General features: G+C 46.8%; 1 protein-coding gene across 1 annotated transcript in view; it reads left to right on the forward strand.

The window, feature by feature from the left end:
• Nucleotides 1-15,137, forward strand: part of FBXO16 (F-box protein 16) — a gene marked incomplete at both ends in the record, with an annotated part of 32,804 nt that extends 17,667 nt beyond the window's left edge. The window contains 4 exons of the mRNA XM_082305238.1: nt 272-477; nt 7,749-7,842; nt 12,339-12,564; nt 15,070-15,137. Coding sequence (XP_082161364.1) covers nt 272-477; nt 7,749-7,842; nt 12,339-12,564; nt 15,070-15,137 — 594 coding nt within the window. The remainder of the gene's footprint in view (nt 1-271; nt 478-7,748; nt 7,843-12,338; nt 12,565-15,069) is intronic.
• Between the last annotated feature and the right edge of the window lie 2,464 nt (nt 15,138-17,601).

Consider the following 17,601-nt stretch of genomic DNA (forward strand, 5'->3'; position numbering starts at 1 on the left):
TTAACCAGACTCCCCCGTAGGCTCTCTTGTAGTCAATGGAGAGAAGCCAAAGCATCTCAAAAGCAGTTCAGCTCAACTTGGTACAGATTTTGTGACATGGGTGATGACGTGCACTGTCAGGGGGCCTGTTTCTGTCCACTGACCATAATCGAGTCTGGAGAGACTAATTTTGAGTTAATACCCAATTATTAGAAGTCTAAAGTTAGGCAAAATAAATCTCACTTCCATTATAGACTAAAATTTATTTTCTTCTTTTCCTTTCTCTTATTAGACTCCTTCAAAGGATGAGTTTGTAGTTATTGATGTGCAACCAGTAAGAAGCAACGTCCCAGAGGCAAAACTTCCTGTGCTAGGAAGGAGGACAAACAAGGAGAAAAAAGAGCTCCCACCGTGGCGTTCGTCAGACCGGCATCCTACAGACACCATCCGATTCAACTACCTCGACAACTACGATCCCATCGAGCAGGCTAGGCAGGTGTAAGAGCGTGATCTCTTCCCTTTTGCTCTTTCTGCGATGTAGGGTATGTCTGTGTCCTTTGCAAGCTCACTCTGCCTGTGCTCCGAGCTGCCTGGAAGCCTTACACTTCAGCAACCTGGTTGCAAACCCACTTTGCTGCTCTTTCGGCTTTTCTCGGGTTGATCTTGGTCCTGCTGTAGTTGCAGCTGCCCTACTTTGTGCCCTGTCAGTGCAGAGCATGGGCACAGCTTGTTAGTGTCTGCCTACAAAATAGGCCGTAACTCCTGGGGACGTTACACAGCTGTAATGGGAAGAATCAGGACAAGAGTTTGTTCGAGAGTGTTTAAATAAAACTGCAAGGTTGAGAGGAATCTGTGGTTTTTGCATGGAAGAGGAAGAATGAATTAATTGCGACAAAATGTAATTCTATCACTTCAAGGATCTCCTGGCTGAAAAGAGATTTAGAGGATTGAATGGGGATGCAGGTGTAAGAGTATGTATGTACTATAGAACATTTAAGCAATTAATTAATAGTATTTTTATCTGCACTGCCTGGGAGAGGCTGCCTAGATCCGTCCGTTCTTGGGCTCCCAGGATTATTTGGTCAGTAACCGGCAAAAGAAAGGCATTTCCACCCGAAAGCATAGTTTTGCACATCGCCCTGTGTTAGGACTGCCCCATGTTTTCCTTTGACACATCTGGCATCAGATATTTTCAGAATCTTAGATCTGTGGTCAGATCTAAGCATCAGTAGGAGCAAGAGCAAGGAGGCTGCAGTAGTCACCTGTGTGCAGTGTTTGGCCCGTTTCTCGTTTAAGTCTCTGCTAACACCACCTCTCATTTTTCATGGGCTCACAGCGGGTACCTCAACTCAGCTGACGGGCAGTAACTCGTGAAACTGGTAGTACTGTCATTAATCTGAGCCTGGTGATGGATTAGCTTGACCGTTGTCTAGTCCCTGTGAAAAGGACCGCACAGACTCTCACCCGACCGAATGTGCAGAGAGGAGGAGATTCCTCTTCGCTGTGCCAACAAAAACCTCGGGAACCAACTGAGCCGCGGTGAAAGCACCCAGATTGTACTGTCAGTAAATAACTGATAGAGCTGAGATGAGCCCTGTGCACAGGAACAAGCAACCCGTGAATTACCCCAGCCGAGCGATTCTTTGGCTAAGCAGTCGTGCACTGGCGTAGGCTCTTTCTCAATGCGATTAACTTTGCCGGACCCACCACTCCTCCGGGGTGTTCCGCAAAGTTCCCAGTGTCTGAGCAAAAGCCTTTTATGAATCATTTTTTAATCCGCGTCCCCTAGTCCTAGGATACTGCAGTACTTCAAAGAGCTTTCCAGTTTCCACCTCACCCTCTTTCTGTGGTATGTTTCCAAACTCTAGCACCATTTTGGGTAGAGTTCTTTGAGGCTTTTAAAGAAATATTTTGACAAAACGCCTCTTGTTGCAAATGGGTGTCCTGATGTTATTTTTCAGCTGTGCTAAATGTTTCTACGTAGCGGCTCCCAAAGGTTTCTGTGAGGTTTAGGGTTCCATGTGCTGACCATGACCCCGTGGGACAAGCCTTGTTTGAAGACTTTAAAAGTCGCTTGTTCCAGCATTACGCTGTAGATGCAGCTGACAACCAGATGCAAATGATTCTGAGCTGCTAATGATACAGTAAGCACACTGTTTTCTTCTCCTCAGTGAGATTTGAGCCTCTATCCATTTGTGCAATGGAGAATATTTTAATGCCTAGTGTTCTAGCAAATCTGGCATTTATCCGTAATTATAGAGGATTATTGCAAGGAGAGAAATGAATTGTGCGAGATTTGCTTGTTTATCAAGGATCTCCCTTTAATATCACTTAAGCTGAAAGTAATTGCTAGTGTGTAGTCTCATCTGTAATGACTGTTCAGCAACGCAGGTGTGCCGTTTCGGGTGCTGACCCAGCTTCCCACTCACATAATGAAATTCTGCTCCTTCTTTTTTGTGGACACATTGGCCACAGAGTCCCCTCTGCAGCCCCTGCCCAGAAGTCCTCCTGCTAAAGGTCTGTATAGAATAGAACAGAACAGAACAGAACAGAACAGAATAGAATAGAATCAAATCGAATCGAATCGAATCGAATCAAATCAAATCAAATCAAATCAAATCAAATCAAATCAAATCGTTTAGGTTGGAAAAGACCCTTAAGATCATCGAGTCCAACCGTTAACCCAGCACTGCCAAGGCCATCACTATACCATGTCCTCGAGCACCACATCTATCCGTTCTTTAAATCCCCCCAGGGATGGGGACTCAGCCCCTGCCCCGGGCAGCCTGGGCCAATGCTTGACCACCCTTTCGATGAAGAAGTTTTTCCTAATACCCAACCCAAACCTGCCCTGGCGCAGCTTGAGGCCGTTCCCTCTCGTCCCATCGCTTGTTCCTGGGGAGCAGAGACCGACCCCCCTGGCTCCAGCCTCCTTTCAGGCCGTTGCAGAGAGCAATAAGGTAGACTATAGAGTATTTCAGTTGGAAGGGACCTACAGCGATCATCTAGTCCAACTGCCTGACCGATTCAGGGCTGACAGGTTAAAGGGCGCATTATTAAGGGCATTGTCCAAATGCCTCTTAAACACTGATAGGCTTGGAGCATCGACCACCTCTCTAGGAAGCCTCTTCCAGTGCTTGACCACCCTCTCGATAAAGAAATGCTTCCTCATGTCCCATTTAAATATTGCGTCCTCCATCCTTTGCTTCTGGGCAGCTCCCTGGGGATCGGGTCTTCAGCACTTCACCCAGCTCCCTGTCCACAGCGGGAACAGTAGGACCACCTTTCATGCTTGAGTGTCCCTCAAGTGTAGGCTTTCGGTGGAGGTGGCAGCGGCAGCTAACGGGTGGCTTGGGCAGGTGTAGGGTGCCCATCAAGGGCAGCACAATGGCAAAGTGGTCAGAGTGCCCCACTGTGATGCCAAGGTTTGTTTTGGCCGGCTGCTGAAGGCCATGCTCAGCCAACTGTGAGTGTCTAGTCGGTTGAGCTAGGAGTCTCATGTGAATGCTATGCAAGCTGATCTACCTCGCTGCAGCCTACAGGCTCGGGCAGACCCTGCCTGACCAGTGTACAGGGTTGTAAAGTAGAACAGAGAACCAAGATAAAAATCTCTGCCCCCCCAGGCTGTGTTAGGTATAGTTATTCTTCAGATTAGATGAATTCTTGGAGCTCAAGGGCATAACAACCACTCTTCATGTAAAATGAATGTCAGAAGTAATGCAATCTATGTAAACTGAGATTCCTAAAACAATAGCAGTGATTTCCCAAAATACAGGGCTTTGCAAAGGTGGTCCGGGAGAGGAAATGAGTTTTGCTGCAGTCTGAATGCATATAGAGAGGAACGAGTATTTTCTTGAGGTCACGAGCATGGGTGAAAAGATGCAGCAGAAGCAGCAGAAGCAGCAGAAAGCCAAAGCGATGGCTGAGAGAAGACTGGTAGGCCAGCAGGTTAGCCGGAAAGCTGTGAGCCAACAAACCATTCTTTCCATTTGAGTTCTGCTGTGCTGAGGAAAACCGGACCTGTAGAAAATTCTTTGTGAATAAACAAGATTACATCAAAGGAATACCTGACGCTATCATCAAAGCAATGTGTGAGACTAGTCACTGGCTACGTCTTTGAATCAAAGTTAATCTGCCTCATGTCAGGTTAAATTTTGCAGAATTTAAGAGGTAACGAAAAAATAAAGTTTTTCCTAGCTCTTGGACCTGGATAAATCTCCTCTGAGCTGGACCTACTCTACACTTGCTTTCTGGCCCCAAGAGAGGTGAGAACTCTCCTGTTCACCACAACAGGGTGTTCACGCTGCAGCTGAAATATTGTCATTTAAATGGCAGAGTTGTCGTGTGTTTCTTTGTTGGCCCTTTGAGAGGAGTCATGAGCTACACGTTCCCTTCCACGGCAGCATCAAAACCACACTGCTGTGAATTCAAAGCAGAGAACTTATCCTTGCTTAGCCAAAACAAGTGAAACATGGGAAGCGTAACAAGCTACAGTCAATTCTCAGTTACACAGGGGAGCGGAGACGAAGGGAGTCCTAAAAGAGGTAACACAAAACACAAACTTTGGGCTATAAGACCATAATTGGGTATTTAGCTTGGAAAAACAAAGAAATAGATTTTTAAAGAGCAATTGGGCGATGGTTTGGCCAGGACAGTGCTGGTGCTTCATGTCACTGGGGAGAAGAACACTGTGCCACAGCCGGGTAGTGCCCAAAAAAATGGCAGAATGGAGTTAATTTGCAATCTGGATGATAACTGAGACTTGACTGGTTTTTTTTTTCTGGTGGATTTTTTTGCTGCTTGCTCAGAAAGGCATGAGCTTGTACTATAAAAACTGAATGGCACCCAAGAGCCTCGGTGACAAACGTGACCGCAGCATGAAGGAGAAGGGATGGAGATCCCCCAGCGTGTTCGCTAAGAGGTTGTTCGGTTTAGACGGGGTGGTGTGGGAAAAGCTTCGTAGCCGCTGAGCAGTGAAATTAAGAATAGCAATGATCAGATGCATAGTCGAGGGAGTGGTGAGGTGACAGAGAAGAGATACAGACCGGGGCTGAATTACAAATTGCCTGGAAGGGGTTATCAAAATCCCTCGGTAGAATTATAGCTGTGACTTTCGGTGTTGCTGCATGTATGTGATATAATGATAAATTATCATAAGGATGATTTCTGGTAGGTCTTCTTCGTTTTCTGCCTGAATTGTCCAGGTAGCTTTTTGTTCATACACCAACCAAACAGAGACCAGCAAGGATGGATTTGTCTCTCTGGCCACAAAGCACTATTGCAAATGTGAAGTGAAATATTTTTCTTGAAAGTGTGGAACCAAGTTAGCAAATTTTCTCTGGGACTCTGATCTGCCTAAAAAGGACCAGGAGGCACGTTTCTTTCAGTCCGTGCATGCACGGCTCGGCTGGAAGGCATCTGGTGTTTGTGCTGCTTGTTGCCAATAAATCAAAAGATTTGCCTCCCACTTTATCATGAATAATGAATTCCGATTGTAGCCTGGCGCTGGATCCCCGCCAAGATTGTGTCCTGGTGCCTCAAGAAAGAGCCCTGCTACTTCTCACGACAACAGCTCAGCCAAAACGCAAGCTCCTTCCCACCCCCTAACCAGCTCGGGCTTCTGGAAGCCAGCACTAATTCAGTTAGATAATTTATGGACATCGGCCGGCTCTAAAAACAGTTGCATATTGTGCTGGAGTGTTTACCCAATGAGAAAATAATTACTTTCAGTAATTGTTCTGTCAGCAGCCTGGGCCCAGTTTCTGACAAAAAAGGGGCTGGCTTGCGTGAGAAGGGCAGGGTGTTTCGCTGTCCTGCCGAATCCCAACGCTTCTCTCTTGCTTTTCGTGTTTCTGACCTGCCAGCCCAGGACTCGCTGCCCGTTAGGCTTGCGGGAATGAAAAATGTTCCTTAAGGGCGGTGATGGTGCCCCTGCGCTGGGCACTGGGGAGGCCGCCCCTCGAGTGCTGTGCTCAGCGCTGGGCCCCGCACCCCAAGGCGGCCATGGAGGGGCTGGAGCGTGGCCAGAGCAGGGCAGCGAGGCTGGGGCAGGGGCTGGAGCACAAGGCTGGGGAGGAGCGGCTGGGGGAGCTGGGGGGGCTCAGCCTGGAGAAGAGGAGGCTGAGGGGAGCCCTCATCGCTCTCTGCAACGGCCTGAAAGGAGGCTGGAGCCGGGGGGGTCGGTCTCTGCTCCCCAGGAACAAGCGCTGGGACGAGAGGGAACGGCCTCAAGCTGCGCCAGGGCAGGGTTGGGTTGGGTATTGGGAAAAACTCCTTCCCCCAAAGGGCTGTCAGGGCCTGGCCCAGGCTGCCCGGGGCAGGGGCTGAGTCCCCATCCCTGGGGGGATTTAAAGAACGGATAGATGTGGTGCTCGAGGACATGGTATAGATGGACTTGGCAGTGCTGGGTTAACGGTTGGACTCGATGATCTTAAGGGTCTTTTCCAACCTTGACGATCCTATGATTCTATGAAAGCGGGGTCAGAAACACCCAGTTCCGTACTGGGAGTGAGAGGCCAGGTCTGCATTCTGTCTAAAGATCATAGAATCACAGAATCGTTTAGGTTGGAAAAGACCTTTATGATCATCGAGTCCAACCATAAACCTAATGCTGCCAAGTCCACCAAGATGACCAGTTCCTTCCCCATAATAATATTTTGGATTGAATTTTCTCTCTTGGCTGTTAGTGAAGTGTTTATAAACAGATTGCAGTTTTCCTCAATTTACTATTTGAAATAATTTGTCTTTATGGTTCTTGAACTGCAGCTGGTCTGGGACGAGTGAATACCAGATACGTGCTGGTGGTGGCTGCTTTTGAGGATGTGTGTGTGTGATGTGGCGTGGCTCTGTTTCTTTATAGGATAAATGTTGCTTTTAGAGTCTGTTTCCACCCTTTGTATTCAAGATTTTGTATTCATACTGTGCTTGTGAGCATGCCTTCCAGGAGCCCAGAGCCGCTGGCGATGGAGCACCTCAGAGACGCACAGAGTTGCTTTAAATTCATTAATTCTCTATTGCAGAATTTGAATGTGGAAGGGGAATGAACACCTTCAGAGCAAATGTGTTTATGAACCGCCCGGAGTTCTTAAAGAAACTTCCTCGTAGTACGGATTTTACTCCTGATATCGGAAAAATGGGACAACTGGCCATATTCCAGTGTACTTAATTTGCACACTCTGGAATATTCCTATTCTGCCAGTTAATTGTATTGACTTTAATAATAGCTGCATATAAATCTATAACTTTATATACATACACATATACATATACATACACATATACATATACATATACATGATGTATTTGGATATAAAAACAATGAATAACTAACTTGTTGTACGGGCAGTCCTCTAGCCTTATTTATGTTACAAGTTACATGGACTTCACTGAAAACTCTCAAACTGGTTTAGCTAGACTTGCCTTTCTGTCGATTCCCCTAAGCTGAGGTAACGTTAGGTGGATTTAGCTTCAATCTCGAGCTGAGGGCACGTGTTTTGAGTTCTGTAAAGTTATCGTAACTTAAAAAACAGCAAGTTACCACCCTCCTCCGAGCCACGGGCTCTGATTGCGCGCTCCTGGTCTGCCCCAGATGCACGATAAAATGTATTATCTTAAACCACGTCTTTTTGGGTGGCAATATCGGATATAATAATGGAGATAGATATATAGATAGATAGATAGATAGATATATAATAACGGATTTTCTTTTTCTCAACCCCAGGGAACCAACTCCCTAGCACTTGTTAATACCATTCTGTTCTACTCTGCAGGAGAAAGAAAGGAGGAGGGGAGACCCCAGACCTTAGCCAGCAGGCAGCTGAGAGACAAAAGAGAGCAGGTCGTGAATCTAATAAGCTCCAGAAGGCAAAATCACTGGCAAGTATCACCAGCTTGTAATTATATCGACGGGGTCAGGTACGCCCAGGAACGTTTTAGCTCAGAGCTTTTACTTAACTTCGGTAACTGGGAAGTGTTGCTCCTGCTATCCGCAGGCTGCCAGGCATGTTTGCTGCCTGGCCCCGAGGGAGATGCCCGGGCAGGAGGAGGACACAAAGCGCACCGTGTCTGGCCGCTCCGGGGGCAATCTCTCATTGCAGCCTAGACATAGTCCACCCGCCGTCGGTGGGAAAAGGACAGCAACTGTCTGTCTGCAGGCAGTGACCTTGTTAGCTGCTCCTCCCTCACGTTGCTCGGTATCCCGACAGTCCGTTTTCATGCTTTACAAAGCTCTGGATCAATTCTCTTACGACGCTCGCATCTCTTCCCAAAGCTTCTCTTCTGCGCTCACAACTTTTGATCACGGTAGTTTGATATTAGTTTATTCTCTGTTGGTTGCACTGAGCCTGAGCAAGCAGCCCCAAGGTCTTAATACTGAGGATTCATTGTGCTCATCGCTGGTAAAATAGGGCATCCTCACATGAAAGGAATCTGGGGAAGTCAGGCTTCCAGAAAGCATCACGGGTCTAAGCTTTTGTAGATACGGCAACAAATAACTGCCAGAAGAAGGATGTGCTCGCAAGCGTATCGGGGGTTTTTGCAGACCTGGAAGCGTGTTTCCTAAGCGATGAAAGCCAGGGAACGCATGTGAGTTGAGCTAAAGAAGGTTTACATAAAAGACGGGCATTGTCTCCCGAGATTGGGAGGCGTTCTCCGGACCCAAATACGGCCTGTTTGCAAGGAAATAGATTCAGTCAGTGTTAAAGAACAGAAAATATAATTAAAATTATTCAGCCTATGTCTTACAATTTCCATTCTCCAATGGCTTCCTCTGCAGCCCTTAGATCAGAGCGCCTTTACACGGTTTCATTCCACCACGGCTTCCCGTTTCAGATTTAAAGCTGTTTTAGTGTCAGTCTAGAAGGGAAAGAATCTTAGTTCAGGGTAAAAAGAAGTGAATTTGATTTTCTTTCCCCAAATTTTAGGAAAATTCTGTGTTCTTTGAAGTTACTTAACCTGCAACCCACAGTCGGGAAGGCACAAGCACCGAGTCTGGCTCCCACCGTGAAGTCCTGCACAACGTCAGCGGGGGTTTTTGCTATAAACTGCAGCAGCGCGGGGTTGAACAGTGGGTATGTTTGTGTCGCCTGCTGTCGGCTGCGCACACTTTAGAAGGGACGTTATTATTCCTGTAGCAAACAGTCACCAGAAAGCATTTAGCTGACAGAAAACGCTGATAGATGTCTGGGGGGGCACGCAGAGTTAGTGGGTACTGAATTCTCACCCCGCAAAAAGCCCTGGGAGGAGTCTTAAAGCCACTGCCAAGGCCTGACAGGTCCACCATCCTCCCTCGGTCCCTCCTAGGCAGTTAGGACAGCCTAACCCAGGAGTAAGCGTCCTGCAACCCGTGGGGTTACACCTTGGTGGCATCAGCCCAGAGCAGAGCTCCGTGCCTTTGCGCTCTGCAATCTCGGTCGCACCAGCTTCTCTTTCTGTTAAAAATCTGGGGCAGCCTGTGTTGCCGTGTCACTCTTTCCTAGAGCTTTACGTTGAAATTGGGCTTGTATTTCTCTTGAGTTGAGAGTTGTCCAAATTTCAGTAGAGGAGCTGTGTTACTCTCTGATGTATAAGCCTGCTGTTACGCCAGCCATTAATGACTACAACACTACATGACAGTAAAGGTTAGGTTACAGTAAGCCGATGCATAGAAAAAGAATATATATATATATATATATATATAACTTGCTAGGAATAATCCAGAATTAATTTCCATTTATTATTAAGGTAGCATTGAGAAATCTTGTTGAAATGAAGACCTGTGAAAAGACTCTTATTTAATCAAGTCCAAATAAAGAGGCTTAATGTTCAACTCTTTTAGTAAATCCTTAGAAGAAGAATAGACCATGATGAAAGAGTAAGTGCCCCAAGCAAGCAAACATCAAGTCAAATTAAATTGAAGCTCTTAAACAGATCAATGTGCAGAAAGTAGGTGAGAATAAAGTATATTACAGCCAACACTGAAGATGTGAAAAGGGCTATTATATGGAGCTCTGAGCTCAGGAGGCTGAACAGCGGCACGCCAAAATAGAATAAACACATAATTAAGGCGATGACCTGAGTCCCGGAATTGCATCCACTGGCTCCGCGTTTGCATGCGGTGAATCAGTTCTCCTCCTAGTAAACTTGTGAGGTTTTGGAGTTTATTAGTAATCATGGAAACAGTAGCATAAAATGTGACCAGGCTGACACTTCATTTAGAATAAATTAAAGTAAATTAGCTAAATTACAATCAATAGTAAATTACAATAAATTAAGTTAATTAGGTCTCTGAATGAAGGGCCGCATTCTTTCTTCTGAATGCACAGGCAACCCTCCTGTCTCTACAGCGGGGAGGGAACACCCGCGCTGGCTTTATCCAGGGAAGTGCCTTACTTTAAGGATATGTCTAGTCTCAGTGTTAACCATCCGCTTTGCTGGACCAAGCCCTTACGGCTTCTCTACACCACCTTGATGCTCACGTTGCCTTCAGCAGCCACTGTCCCAGTATGATGTAAAGAAAAGCGACGAATGCAAGGGTGACCTCTCCAAGGTTTTACCAGGCTGGGCATGGAAACCAGATCTCTTGTTTCGGGCCACTGTATCATCCCTCCGGTTCGCTCTGACACGCAGCTGTCTGGCCCTGCCGTGATTTCTGAGCCCTACCGGTCCCGTCGCAGGCGTCACTGCGGCCGCATCGGTGTCCTTTGCACGAGTCCTCGAGGACTTCCAGCGAGGAGTCTTCTGCAGCTTCCCAGCAAAACAGGCAGCCTCGTGCCCAAATGTCAAAATTCCCAGATACTTTATTAGGAAGGTAAAATTTGATTGATGCTGTTGACAGCTTGGCAAATGACTGCGATGTCAGCAATTAGGGGCTGGCTTTGCCTTTCAGGCTGTCTGCTCGTTTCTGTTCGAGACTGTTCCACCCTCACAGCTGTTCCTGAATTACTGACTTATTTTTAGTACTTACTAAATAACATCTTTTTGACAGGATCAGTCATTCCTGCCTCACTGCCTATATGGTAATAAGATTGCAGCATTTGAAGTCAGGAATAAATTTTCCTATGACATATTGACAGGGAATTGATGTTTTGAGTAGGAATCGCATTTATGTACCCTGTGGGTATAGCCCCCACGAAGAGCCTGGGCTCTCAGCACTGAGTCACGGTCCTGTCCAGTGCATATTTATATTCTGCAGACCTTATTTTGAATTTTATTTATTCATACAAGAAACCCCGTTGAACTTCATGGGACTATTCCTAAGAGTGAAAATAACTCACTATACCGTTTGCATAGTCAAATTCAGCTTATATACGTCACTTTAATTTTAAAAGTGTAGCCTGGCTTTAACAGTCTATGCCTGTCTGTCCCTGTGAGCTCGAAAACTGAACCACCAACAACACGGGAGCTGAAAAGCAAGGAATAGTCAGGTCTGTGCCGCAACTGCTACTGCGTCTCTGGTATTGTGCTTTTCTCGCTAGCACAAAAAATCTGCAGCTGCCTTTCTCCCACCATCTCTGTCACACCTCAAGTACTGCTAAGAACCTGGACCGCTTTCGGCAGTTGTACAATCCCTGGCCTTTCTTTAGGTTGATATTCAGCAGTTGCTGGATTGCTTCTTTATAACTAGGCGATTAGGCATGGAGCACCAGGTATCTGCCGCTGCTGCCAATTCAAATAATGGAAAAGGGAAACAGGCGAGCCGGAATTACAGAACAGCATTGCCTTTTCTGCACAACCAGTTTACTATGGACACTGGTTTCACATAAGACTATCTGCCCACATTGCTTTTTAATGAGTCGCTATGCAAATGTTTGGTTTTGTTAATGCTCGTTCACTTTTCTTACCAAAGAATTTGTATCAGTCAAAAAAAAAAAAAAAAAGCCAAAGCTGTTGGTCTGCAGAACCTGTGCGTTTTGAATATTTGGGGTCTTTCTCAAGGAATAAACAATCACTGTGTTGCTAAGATTTTTTCTTACTTAATTTTTAACCTGTTTAGTAAAACGTTCATTGACCAGTATGTTAAAATAAACGTCATCCTTTACGCTGCGAGACTTCAAACAGCAAGCAAGACGGGGATCAGTCGCAGCCATATGCACGGGGGAGAATTGGTGCATTACCATATGAATCAATGTGGAGAATCAATTAATGTGGGTTTGGCTTTAGTAGCATCACTTTCTAACTGGGTCCTTTTGTCCTTAAGGTGAACTTATACCAGAGCACAGGTCACTGCAAATAATGCCGATTATGCTTCTATCATTTCGGGATGTCATTTACGAATATCATTTATAGAATGTATAGAATTTATAGAAGTTCTCAATGGACTCCAATGTTTTCAGTCCCTCTGAGGCTGTTGGGATGATATACTTCCTCTCTTCTCTTCCTAGCTATCACTGTCTGCAGATCTTGAGTCTGTTCCAAAAAAACCAGTTCGGCCCAGCTGGGCCACTCCGCAGTCAACTGGGAACCTGCCCTCCAAAGCAGCAGCCAAGACCCTAGCCCAGAGCTCCCAGTGGAACGCCGGGATACGACCAGCACCTGTTCGAGCTCCAGTGCCAAAGCCACGTGAAAGAGGAAAGAAAGACATCACAAGGCCATACACCAGGTCTCCGTGTTAGTATGCTGCCCTGTCCCATGTGGAGGCTATTGTAGAGGTTGCCAATATCCAAATTTAGCGCGCGGAGGGAAGGAGATGGTGCTGGCAGTGTATTTCTGTAGGCGAAGGGGAAGGCAGTCATCCGGGATGGTGGGAATCCAGATGACAGTGATTTGCTGCATCAAAAGAGAACATATGGCCAAAGACGTCACATCGAGCGCTTGCGAGATCCACCTGTCTGTCACGACCGTCATCTTGGTATGGAACACTGGCATGGGCTTCGCATGGATTTAACTCACTAATACTCAAGGGCAGAGCAGGAGATCTTAGATCAGAAGTGACAGGGGGCTCAGTCCAAAGTCCATGGACTCTGCCGGGTCCTGGATAGATGCCAGGAGGAGTGGGTATGGTTGGGTTGGAATCAGAGCATTCAGCAAATTACAGGAGAAAGCAATCAACTCCAGGGAGACAACAGCTGAGAAAGCAGCTGATCTGTGAATGCCTTCCAAAAATAAGGAGGCGGACTGACACAATCAAAAACAATTTTATGCCGTTTCAGTCTAGGGTTGGCTTGGGCAGCTATTCACAAAGACCTCACCCCTTGGTAGACCCAGCACCTCCTGAAGGTCCTCAGCGTCCGCAGCTGGCTGGGAAAGTATTGAATCATAGAATCATAGAATCGTTTAGGTTGGAAAAGACCCTTAAGATCATCGAGTCCAACCGTAAACCTATCACTGCCAAGTCCATCTGTACCATGTCCTCGAGCACCACATCTATCCGTTCTTTAAATCCCCCCAGGGATGGGGACTCAGCCCCTGCCCTGGGCAGCCTGGGCCAGGGCCTGACAGCCCTTTGGGGGAAGGAGTTTTTCCTAATATCTAACCTAAACCTGCCCTGGCGCAGCTTGAGGCCATGGGTATCTTTCAGAAGCACACAATGTTTGTGCAGGCTTTGGTGAAAGTCCTATTAGTTCACAAGCAGGCTGTCCCCATGAGGATTGCAATTTGCGACCCCGATAATTTTTCATAGCACAAGAAGGGTAGCGGGTAAAGATCCTGAAATGAACAAAGGAAAAGAGGCTTCTGATGTGATACTGTTAGGATTTTCAAAGAGAACACAGGGGTAGAGTGAGAGGAGCTCCTACGGGGCAGCGACTATCCAGTAATTATTGATGATCCCATCCAGAAGGGAGATAAGGGAGCGCACGGAGACCCCCAGCATCCCTTTGGATCTCCCTAGCATCTAGCGTTTTTAGCAGGGGCATGGGCTAACCCCCACGAGGAGGACCCACAGTGCAAACGAGCGATCACAAATCCTTCTGTGGGAGAGGAAAGAGAGAATCCGCACACAGGTGAAGGATGATACATAGGGGAAAGCACTGGAATGAGTAAGATGGAAAACCCATGAAGACTGCTTCATGTAGGAAGCAGTGCATAAATGCATCCCGCTCATAGAAACCAAGAGGGGAAAGCATCAAGATTAGGCGAGAGGGTTACAGTGCCGCGTATTCCTAAAGCAATACAAGGTTTCTATAAATAGGACCCTCATCCTGAAGTCGCGTTGCCTGGACAGAGCCTTAGGAAGGTTGTATGCTGGACTGGGACCAAGTCACGAAGAGTTAAGCGTAGGCTCTGGGCCTCGGCTGCGTTATTGGTTGTTCCAGTCAATCAAGGGAATTCCGCTGGTCTGGCAGCAGCGTTGTGGCCTCCCAGGAATGTGGCACTCAGCTCCGACCGCTGCTGTCCGGGAGGCAGTGGGAATGGGAAGAAGGTGTTTCTTAAGTCTCTTAACCTCTGTGAACCAACTGCTGTTGAGGTGCGGTTTAGCGTTGTCGAAGAGGATGTGGGGGATGGAGTTAGGGGAGCTCCTGGAGGGAAGTGGCCGCCCAGTGATTATTAATGATCCCATACGGGCGGAGGATAATGGGGCGTGCAGGGATGCGCGGCGTCCTGTCTGAGCTCTGCTGCAGTCGCTGTCTTCTACACGATAAGAAATTTGAAAACTGTGCACGAGGAAAGTGCTAGGGAGAGCGGGGAAGCAAGCTACCTACAAACACCATTGCTGTAGTCTAAAAACGACCAACGTAAATTATCCCCGAGGGATTGTGTTTGGCTTAGGAGCAATTTGCAAGGCAAAACTGTAATTCTTTTGTATCAGAGAGAGACAAATCCTATCTTAATTCCTTCAGTGACCTCTCCTAGACCTTTGTGATCTCTGCCAGGCTTTTCCCAAGGTAAACTTAGCAACTTTAGCTACTGCTCCAGCTGGGCTTTACCAGGGCATGTTTGCAGATTGCCAGAAAGGTGGGCAGGAAAAGTAAAGATGTTTTGATTGATGATTATTTTCTCTATAATGAGATGATGAATGGAAACCGTCTTTCCATTCAATCCAGATTTGTAAAGGTATTTGAGGTATTAAATGCCACCAAAATCCCAAGGATTGGCCAGGTACCTAAATATGTTTAGGATCTGAATTCTCCGACTAAATCTCTCTGATTCTTACATTATTTCTCTTTCATCTAGCATCTCCACTGTTTGAGGCTCAGCCCTGGCGCATTCCTCCATCTAACCAAGGATCTGACACAGAGTAAGGGAGGATCCGGCGCATCTTTCATCCCAGCAGAACAGAAATTTATCTGCCCGGCACTGGGGAAACAGCAGCAATGTTACCCAAGTCGCAGGCTGTGCTCGGTGAAGAACAGCTGCTTTTGAATCCTTCAAAAGGACCCAGCTTAATTTTTTTTTTCCCCAACTGCTGCTAGAAAAGACTTTCTTCATTGACCACACGATGCAAAGAAATGGGCATGGAGGTCCTGCGTCTATGCTCACTTAGGCTGTCCAAAAGGAATCTTAACTGCCTTGCAGCCAGTTTAAATAGAAAGGTGTTGGAGCAACGGCTTTACACTTTTTTTGGAAGTACCGTACTTGGTGCAATGACTCCTGCTGGTCTCTGGGATCTCCAGGTGGGATCTCCTGTTTCCAAAACTGGAGTATAGTCTAAATCTGTTTCCCTGTTGTGCTTCTCAGCCTGGTTTTCTGTCGCTGCTGCTCTTGAGCTGGTGCTACATTCTCTTTTTCTTCTGGGTATGTCGTCTCTGCAGAGTTCACCTAGGCTTTTGACCACGGAGACACTTGCGTAGAACCTTGCTAGAGCTGCTGGACCTCATGTGAGCTTGCCTGTCTGTCACTCGGACATCTTGGGGCGTATCCCATGGCCCGAGCTGCTCTGTGATGCTTTGCCAGTGGATTCCAGAAGTTTTTTGTCTCCGTGGGCACCGAGGGGGTTGTGGAAGAGAAGGGAGGACTACCAGCCACCCGAGCGATGGAAACTGTACCCTCCCTACAAAGTGAGTGGTTTACCACCGATGTTAATGCGATCCCTCAGCTGTAACCTACAGCCCCTGCCAAATCAGCTAGACTGTGAAGAAAGCACCGCAGCGTCCAAGGGAAAAGCCTTTAATATGTGGGAGAAAGGAGGCTCAGGGAAAACGCTTCACGAAAAAGCTCGTTAGGGCTGTACTGAAGACAGAATTTCTTTCTCATGTTAAACAAGGCAACTCCATCTTTTCAATCATGTTAGTGGGAAGGAAATCCAATCCCGCACTCTGGATTACAGCGTTGTGCATGGCTCGGTGTGGGGAGCTGGCACTAGTGTAATTATTTAAGAGAATGTAAATCATGTGCTCTTATTTGTCTTTTCCCCAATTAAGGAAATATCCAGTAAATGTAATGAATAGCAGTTTTGAAGGATAAGGGGACTGCATGCACAGCAACTATAACTCACTGCCTTATCGTATCCCAGAGTGAGAGAGCTGGGATAAAACTGAACCTTTCCACGTTAGGAAGAGCCACCCCGCACCCATGAATTCTCAACATTTATAGCCTAGAACTCATGTTTCAGAGAAAATGCCAACTATGGGCCGACAAGGATTAGGAGAAGACTTCTGCTCTGTGAGCAGATTATTCTGCACGGCGTCGCTTGAGGGGTTCGAGTTCTTTGGCGCGAGAGATGTTGACCATTGTCAAGACCAGGCACCGGGCGCGATGCACCGTGGATCTGAGCTGAAGGGCGAGCATCCAGCAGGAGACTCTGCCCGTTGGGGTACTTGGTCGAGTGCCGTGTGAATTCCGGCTCCAAATCAATGATTAGGGAACTCAGCGCATCTCCCTCTCCCAGACTTTGTTCTTTCATTTTTCTGGTTGCCCTGGATGCTTGGAAGGGGGAGTTCATCTCAACCGACACGATGGCCTAAGAGCTAGGCCTAAGTCTAAGCTGGTCACCTCTCAAGCGATCAGCTGAAATAGGAACTTGCAGATGGCAATTATCTCATATATCTTAGGATCTGTTGGTTATGCAAGAGACCAGACTGACTAATTTTGATTAAGAAAGCTAACTTTTAAGCATTTAAAGTGAGGTGGGGTAAATCCCATCCAAAACAGTCATCGGCATCATTCCCTGGTAGTGCAAATCCCTCCTCACAAGCCCTTTCCCCCAGGAAACCAGTTAAACTGATTGCTTCATCAGTGTTTCCTCGCCTTCTTAAGTCCAAACTGTTCCAGCTTTTTTTTTTTGTCTCCGTTCGGCAGCGGGTAGCTTCTTGTGGCAGCAGTTCAGCGCTAGGTCCGTGTTACAAAGAGCAAATGGCTGCGCAAGGAAACGATGTCACCCTGCAGCAATGGTTTTTCTTTTCTCATCAGTGAGCGTACTCGATGGAAATTAAAGTTCCCAGGGTCTGACTGGTCTTGGAGCTGAGTGCTCGGGCATTACCGCAGACACTGTGCCTTCGCTGCAGCAAATCATGCGTCTTAAGTGCTCACTATACATTTTAAAGCTTAGGCCTTCTCTCATTTATAAAGTGTTTGTATTTATGATGCTGTAAAATAACTAACAGCAATGTCCAGGAACGTACCAGGTAGTCTCTCCTTGAAGTAACAGCAGACCTACCTAACGCCTTGGTGTAACTCCTACCGATGATGTTATTAGAATAAAAATGTACGTGCTTGCAACGTGCTTTACAATCATTGCTGAGGTCACAAAATGGGTCAGAATCTGAA

This window comes from Platalea leucorodia (assembly GCF_965183815.1).
Source record: "Platalea leucorodia genome assembly, chromosome: 3".
Taxonomy (NCBI): domain Eukaryota; kingdom Metazoa; phylum Chordata; class Aves; order Pelecaniformes; family Threskiornithidae; genus Platalea; species Platalea leucorodia.